This window comes from Dipodomys ordii, unplaced genomic scaffold, assembly GCF_000151885.1.
Source record: "Dipodomys ordii isolate 6190 unplaced genomic scaffold, Dord_2.0 Scaffold20, whole genome shotgun sequence".
In the NCBI taxonomy this organism is placed as follows: Eukaryota; Metazoa; Chordata; class Mammalia; order Rodentia; family Heteromyidae; genus Dipodomys; species Dipodomys ordii.
Genome location: NW_012267236.1, coordinates 8082557 through 8090540, shown reverse-complemented (window position 1 = coordinate 8090540; position 7984 = coordinate 8082557). Strand labels below are relative to the sequence as shown.

The 7984-nt window shown below is 52.1% G+C and overlaps 1 protein-coding gene across 1 annotated transcript; it reads left to right on the top strand.

Annotated features, from left to right (window-relative positions):
* Positions 1-1210: 1210 nt before the first annotated feature.
* Tcf23 (transcription factor 23) lies at positions 1211-5990 on the top strand. Its single transcript, XM_013013604.1, has 3 exons — positions 1211-1432; positions 2008-2250; positions 5016-5990. The coding sequence occupies exons 1-3, from the start codon at positions 1211-1213 to the stop codon at positions 5193-5195; spliced, it is 645 nt and encodes a 214-aa protein (XP_012869058.1). The 3' UTR covers positions 5196-5990.
* Positions 5991-7984: the final 1994 nt, after the last annotated feature.

Sequence of the window (7984 nt, the reverse complement as noted above, 5' to 3'; positions counted from 1 at the left end):
TCTACCACTGAAGGAATTCTGGGCTTCATAGACAGCTTTACTCCCTGAATTTCAACATGAAACCATGTCCTGCATTGGACAAGTACCTGTTAGAAGGTATATTTACAGTGTACAGAATTCTAGAGATGTTTTGTTGTTTTGTACCTCCCCCGCCCCCGTAAGGCATTTGAACTCAGGGTCTCATGCTTGCTAGGCAAGGACTCTAGTGCTGAGCCATTCCTGCAGCCCTCGTGTTGGCCCCTCATTTGTCCAGCCCTGCCACAGAACTGTGTCTGTTGGAGTAATTTAAATAACAGGATTCCCAGTGGCAAAAGAACATAGGGTAAAGGGCAAGGCCTTCCAAGTCCAGTGACTGCTTGTGTTCTCACTCCTGGTCCCTACTTAATGGATTTGACACTGGGAAAATTATTTCACTTTGTATCTCAGTTTCCCTATCTCTAAAGAAACTTTCCTTCCCTCCAGCCTTGCTCTGGGAAATAGACCATAGGCATGAAGCACTGTGCACAATGTCTGTCCTAGAACATGGAGCTGTTAGGAAACTAGCCAGGTAAGGGACACTGCTCTGTGAGTTCAAAGTCTTCATAAATGAAGGACACAGCGCAAAGGATGGCAGCATTCTCTGGGCAGAGCTGCAGGGGGGCATTGGATGGCATGGAGAGACAGAAGTAAAAGCAGTGGGTCCAAGTGGGGGGCATGTTTGGGAGATATGGAGTAGTGTTCTGAGGCTGGAAGGTCCCAGGCATTGGCCAGAGGAGGGAGAGGCCTTTGCTGGATGTGTGAGGGAGGTGGGCCGGCATGCAGGACAGAGGTTCAGGACCCCACCATGAATCTGAGCATCATAGCTGAAGCTATGGGTCCCAGCTAGGATTGCTGTTGGGGTCAGCCATGGCCCAGAGGGCACTTCTTCCCACCCTTCCTCTGCCTTCTTCTGCATGGGCCGCATCCCAGGGCTTGGCCACTCCCCGCATCCCGTGCCCCCACCCCTCTGCCGGGATGGGAGGCAGGCTGAGGCTTCTCGCGGGGGCTGTGCCGGGTGGGCAATTTTCCCAGAGCAAGGAGCAAAGCAGGACTGAGTTGGCGCCAGCTTTCTCCGATGTGGACATTGCTGGCTGGATGGCCAGCTTGTCCCAGCTAGCTTGAGCCCAAGGGCTCTCCCTACGCGCTGTGTTCCTGCTCTGGGGGCTGCAGCTCCCTATCCTAGGGGAGTGGCATGGCGCAGCGGGAGGCCCGAGGGGCACCAGCAATGCCAGGAATGGGCCATGGCCGGACTAAGGCCAAAGCACGGTCGCTGCCAGGCACTGACAGAAAGAAGAGCCGTCCCCGCAGGACAAGGCAGGCCCTATGGGAAGAGACCAGCTGGAGTGACCAAAGATGGAGCCGAGCTGCCCCTAGCCCTCGAGGAAGCAGGGCTAAGGGGCCAGCTCATGGCAGGGTAAGGAAACCCTGGACCAGAGGAGGGAGGTGGGGGAAGCAGAGGTTTAAGGGTGCTGAGGGCCTCCTCAGTGGCACAGCTGCTACTCTTAAAGCTCATGGTTCCGTGCAGATCAGCTGGGACACATTACACCTAGTCTTACCAGAAGAACAGCTCAGAAAGCAGGCCCAACTCATTCCCCCTGAGGAAACTGAGGCTGGAGGAGGGCGCTGGAGCAGCAGGCAGCAGCCTCTTCTTCGGAGGCTGGCTGGGTCAATGGAGGTCAGCCCTATTGAGCAAGGCCTGGCTCCTTGTTCCCTGTGACCCCAAGGGTAGGTAGGACAGGATTCAGACTAGGGACTACTGTTCATGGAGTAGGACTCAGGTTCTGAGTCAAGCTTTGCCATCCCTGTTGCCGTCCAAGCCAGCGCAGGCCTCCCTCAGCTATAAAACAGCTAGACAGAGAAGCAGGGAGGCTCAGCAGTGTTCTACTTCCAAATCTCTGCTCCAGCAGGAGACGTGGCCCTGGAATGCTGTGAGAAGTGGGGGGCGGCTGGGGTGGTGGGGCAGCCCACTGATCCGGGCTCTCTGTGCAGAGCGAAGCCAGTCCTGAGAACGCAGCCCGGGAGCGGAGCCGGGTGAGGACCTTGCGCCAGGCTTTCCTGGCCCTGCAGGCGGCTCTGCCAGCTGTGCCACCAGACACCAAGCTCTCCAAGTTGGATGTACTGGTACTGGCTACCAGCTACATAGCCCACCTCACCCGCACACTCGGTCATGAGTTGCCTGGGCCTGCCTGGCCCCCCTTCCTGCGTGGACTCCGCTACTTGCATCCTCTCAAGGTACCTCATGAGCTGGGGGACCAAGGGCGGATGGAGGAGGTTTAGCATCCGGGGCTTTGGGGAAGAGCACGGGAATGAGGGCACACTGGAGAGGGCCTCTGCCCTGGGCAGAGCTGACATTGGGACCAGTGTCCTCCTGCTTCACCGAGAGGCTAGCTCAGTGGGGTGTGGTGGTGATGAACTCTGTGCATGTGGATGCAGTTCCTCCAAAAGGAGGGAAAGGTTCTGGGGGTTGTAGTGTCAGGGGAAAAGGAAGCCTCTAGGGCTGGGGCTTGGGCAAGAGAAATAAAATGCAGATGAGTCCTCAGTGGACAGCGGCACCCCCCCCTCGCTGTGCCTGCCGCGATGTTCTCTAGACTCCAGTTGTGGATATCTACCCTCTATGGAGGAAGCAGCGTTCTAGAAGCAATTGAGCTGTGGGGACAGCAATGTGGGGCCAAGGGCTTTCAGCAGCCACCAGATACCAGACTGTTCCTAGCTTTCTGAACCTCTGCTTTATTATATGCAAAATGCATATACGAAATGGGCCTACCTTCTCTGCTAGAGTACAAAAGAGAAGTACAATTACTATTGCAATAATAGCCATCATGATGTGGATGTTAAAGAGAAACCAGAAGTACTTTAAGTGTATTATTAATCTCTTCATTGCTAAGAGGGCCAAAGGAAGATGGAGGAAGAGGAGTGGAGGGAGGTCAAGTGGCTAAATGCAGCTAAGCCTAGAGTGTCTTGTTCACAATTGCTTCTGCACATTTTTCTCACAACCACTAAGTAGGTGTTCAGCAAGGAGCTTGTTAGCCAGGTAGCTCACATTTGTAATCCTAGCTACTCAGGAGGCTGAGATCTGAGGACTGAAGTTCAAAGACAGCCTGGGCAGCAAACTCCATGAGACTTTATCTCCAATAAGCCACCAAAAAGCCAAAAGTGGAGCTCTGGCTCAAGTGGTAGAGCACCAGCCTTGAACAAAAAAGCTCAGGGACAGTTCCCAGGCCCTTAGTTCAAACCACAGTACTGACACACTCCCCACATAAGAAGAGTTCATTTTTATGTTTGTCACTGATGACTCCATCCATAATCCTAGATACTCAAGAGACTGAGATATGGAAGATCACAATTTGAAAGAAGCCCAGAAAGAAAACTGTGAGACTTGACCTCCAAGTGAACCAGCAAAAAGCTGGACTGGAGGTATGGCTCAAGCAGTAGAGTACCAGATATGAGCAGGAAAACCAATCAAGAGTAAGACCCTGCTGAGTGCTAGTAGCTCACACCTGTAATCCTAGCAACTCAGGAGGCTGAGATATGAGGATCACAGTTCAAAGCCAGCCTGGGCAGGAAAGCCTGTGAGACTTTCTCCAATAAACCACCAGCAAACCAGAAGTGGAGCTGTGGCTCAAGTGGTAGAGCACTAGTCTTGAGCTGAAGAACTGAGGGCTAGCACTCAGGCCCAGAGTTCAAGCCCCATGACCCATTAAAAAAAAAAAGCTAATATGCAAAATTCTTAGATTAAATGGGGCAACACAAATGTGCCACAGGGCAAACCTTTCAGGGTCCTGGGTTGACATAGCACAGTCATTAGTTAGAAAATGGCCACCAAGGTAAAGCACTTATGTGTAGATCATGACCATTAAAAATGATGAAGAATGGGTGACATTGTCCAGAAAGAAACGTACTGATGAGCTAAAAATTGTAACCTCTCTGTACACCACCTTTATGGTGACAATAGAAAAAATAATTTTAAAAAATGATGAAGAATGAATAAAGGAGAGAACGTGTTCAGGTTTAGAATTCTGGCAGATTAGTTAGCCAAGGAAGCATGTTTTCCATCCCAGCCCCAGCAGAGCCCTTTTCTCCCCTGACTTTTGTTTTTATTATTTTATTTTAGCAGTACTGGAATTTGACTGGGCCTTGACTGGTTATTTCTTAGAAATCTTTTTATTGTTATTATAAAGGTGATATATAGGGGGTGACAGTTACATGTCAGGTAATGAGTATATTTCTTTTTGGACAACATCACTCCTCTCTCCCAGTTCCCTCCCAGTCTCCCTCCCATCCCCACCCACAAGCACTGGTTATTTTTTAGATAGGGTCTCGCTTCCTGCCAAGGCATGAACTTGGTCCATGATCCACCTATTTAAGCTTACTGTCATAGCTAGAATGACAGGTGCATACTACTATACCCATCTTCTTTCTGTTGAGATGGAGTCTTAGGGACTTTCCTGCTGGGTTGACCTGGAACCAAGATCCTCCTGAGCTCAGGCTCTCACATGGCTGGGACAAGCACACACCACGATGCCCGGCATCTGGTTGGGAAGGAATCTCATGTGTATTCTCCAGACTAGTCTTGTCTCAACTTCTCAAGTAGCTAGGATTATAGGCATGAGCCACTGGTGCCCAGGTCTCCTGGCATTTTCTCTGATCATTTGCTCCTGCTGGAAGAACCATCCTTTGAGAACCACAGCTGAGAAGGAGCCCTCCTATTGCTCTGCCCATTGCCCAGCCCCTGGCGATTGCTAGATTTGCTCAAGCGCACCTGTCCACTTGCCTGTCAATCATGTCTTGCTCCTTTTAGGGCCTTCACTCTTAGCTGGCTCCTCCAATGTTTTTCAGTCAGGCTCAGGATGCTGTGGTGGTGAGGAGGCCTCTGTGGTCTGGGTGCAATGGCTGGGAGAGGGCGTCAGTCAGGGAAGGGGAGCTTCCTGTATCCAGGATTCTGGACTACGGAGGTGGCCCAACAGCACATAACCCAGTTCCCATCCCTTGTCTTGCAGAAGTGGCCCATGCGGTCTCGTCTCTATGCAGGAGGTCTGGAGTGCTCCGGCCTTGACTCCACCACAGTCATTGCTTCTGATCAAAGAACAAGGGATGCTGAGGTGGAGGACCACATCTCTGGAGAGCCAGATATTCCCCTTCCCACCAAGTCACTCGTGTCAGCTCTCGGTGACAAATGACCCTCACGCCCATCCTGCTCTCCTGGACTGTGACTCTCACTAGCAGACCTGGATTTTTCTACCAATGCTACCTACTGTCTCCCCTCAGGCTCTCGGCCACTGGACTGGACTCAGGCTCTGCGCCCAAGGTCCAGCAGGAGGAAGAAGCGAAGCAGGATGGAGAGTCCCAGGGAGCACAGGGCGGGTATCCTCACCCTTGCCACGCGGGAGGAGGTCTTCCCTGGCTCTTCTGTGGCAGCATCAGGGAAGTGGGAAAGGACGGGGGTGGGGTGCATTGGGTTCAAATTCAGGTTAGGGCTCCACCCCTCCCTTTTCCCCCTCAGCTCCTACCAGCCCTCTGCACACAGCCAGAAGACAGTAATTACTGAGCAGATATGGAGGGAGGGGCCAGAGTAACCACAGCCCCAGGTGCTGATGGGAACACCGGGGACTACAGCTCTTGGTGGAGGGTCACAGAGCCAGAAGGAACATTGAAGAAGAGAAGAGGCTTTTCCATCTTTCCACCAGATGCTTCCGCAGTGTCAAAGGGGCAGTGAGGAATTTAGGATTTTGTGTGTGTCTGGATCGGGGTCTTCCCAGCTGCCCCTCATCACAACATGTCTCTCCCTCACTGGGCCCTGCACCCTTCCACTTTTTTCTTGGCAGGAGTTATAGCTGCAGGTTAAACTCACATTGCTTACATTCCTGTTTCCAGAGACACTCAGATACCCCTGGGCTATCCAGTATGAGAAGATGTTTTTGTCTTTTCTTTTTTGGCACTGAGGATCGAACCCAGGACGTTGTGCTTGCGAGGCAAGTGCTTTGCCACTGAGCTACATCTCAGCCCACAGTGGGAGAAGATTTTTATCCCAGAGGCAGTTCGATCTTCACTGAACCCGGCAGCCATTTGTAGTTCTACATTTGAAGGATTTACTACATTCTTGAAGGACCTTGATACACTTGTATCCAGGAAGGACCAAGCTTTACACAAGGAGATGTGTCCTCATGATGATCATCTTTCCTTTATGTTAGAAACTTTACTGCCAGGAAAAACAAGTCAGGCGGAGGGGGGCAGGGGGGGGGGAGGACGGGGGGGGGGGGCTTCCCCTGGCTCCTGATACCATTATTGCCTAGAGGTTCATTGGCTCTGGAGTTACTTCTAAGATTGATCTGGAAAGGAGCCCCCTAGGCCAGTCTCTCTCCACAGGCATAGTCTTAATAAGCTCTCCCTAAGTCCTGCCATGGGGGTCAGAAATATGAAGATGGCTCTGAAGAGATCATTTGAGGACAGATCCCAGAGTCTGTGCACACTCAGAGGAACTTTCCTGATCAGGTAATAGTTGCAAAGCTGGCCCCTGATGTCCAGGTAGGGAAGGAAGCACCTTTTTGTTGTTGGTGTTCACATCGTAGCACCCAAGGCAGATGAGAGTCCCACCACCGCTGTTATTATCACCCTGAGCGTAAAGGAGGGCTGGGCAGGTTGGGAGAGGCTGGGGTCTGTTCTTCCTTGCTAATGGCCGGGGCAGCAGGGAGAAGGGGGCCAGCGGGTGACTCAGCAAGCTGGGGCGGACGTAGGAGACACAGAACGTCCCAGTCCGAGGTGCTTGGGGTGTGGGAGAGCAGCTGGGCTGTGGCTGGGAGCCATGGGAGAAGGCCTCAGCCAAGGCTGAACTCATAAATCTGCCTGGAACCACATCGCTGCAGCGGGACCCTGGGAGAGCTTGTGCTGAGCTGCTCCCCGGCAGCTGCACGGGGCCAGGCAGGGGCAAAGACCAGGTGTGGGAGGGCATGAGCAGTGTTCTTCTCAAGACCATAAAAGTCCACCCTGAATGTTCTATTTTTACTAGCAACTTCTCAGGTTGAGTTGGAGGGTGGTGAGGAGAGGCACAAATGGATTTCCCCCTGGTTCGTTGCAGGTAGTCTCTTTCTGGGCAGGAAGGGGCAGGCTTTGGGGGTATATACTGGAGGTCTCCTGAGAACCTGGAGCTTCTCCTGAGTGGCCTTTGGTTTGGAGCTGCCCGGCCTCACCCTGTCAGATTCTAGTCTTCACCTCATTCCATGAAGCCCTTGGGGCCTTGAGGGTGACCACATTACCTTGGTGGAGAAACAAAGGGAGGACAAAAGAAAGATGAAGTTTGTGGAGGACTAAAGAAGATGAAACCCAGTAGAATAAGCTCTTTAAAAAAAAATCTCCCACCCCCCACTTAGGAGAGGAACACCAAGGCGTAATGTCTATGTGCATCTGATTATTTAAAATAACATTGATTGAAATGAACACCAGGAAATGGGGACACACACACACATACACACACACACACACACACTATTTTTGAGACAAGATCTCACTATGAGGACCAGGTTGGCCATGAACTCTAAATCCTCCCAGGGCTCAGGCTCTAAATCTGGGGATACCAGAGGAAGGGATGGGCCTTTCTCTCTCTGATAAGCAAGATGCTGCTCTTGAGAAATGTTACCTTGGGGGCTGGGATCCATGCTCCCACCAGAACCAAAAGTGATTTCCTTTGTCTTTCAGTAGAGGAAGACACCTGCTTGCTAGGAGACTAGTTCCTCCACACCAACACTAGGGGGCACTGGTGGGTAGGAGCAGTTGGAGGCAGCAAAACAAGTGAGATATGGCTCCAACAACAGCTCCCTGAGAACAAGAGTGCTCCAAAAGTTAGCAAGAACGTGGGAAATACGTGACGTGAGAGAGGCCTGGCTCAGGAGCCAGAGAGGTACCTGTACCCAAGGGGACCTGGTTCCACCCAGTTTTCTTGTGCTGCCTTTCCCATCCCCAGGCAGACAGGACT

Bases quoted from the DNA above. Each gene is read 5' to 3' on its own strand.
- Tcf23 (XM_013013604.1), top strand. From the start codon at position 1,211: ATGGCGCAGCGGGAGGCCCGAGGGGCACCAGCAATGCCAGGAATGGGC. The intron at 1,433-2,007 runs GTAAGGAAACCC...CTCTCTGTGCAG, and splicing joins AGGGGCCAGCTCATGGCAGG to AGCGAAGCCAGTCCTGAGAA. The intron at 2,251-5,015 runs GTACCTCATGAG...CTTGTCTTGCAG, and splicing joins GCTACTTGCATCCTCTCAAG to AAGTGGCCCATGCGGTCTCG.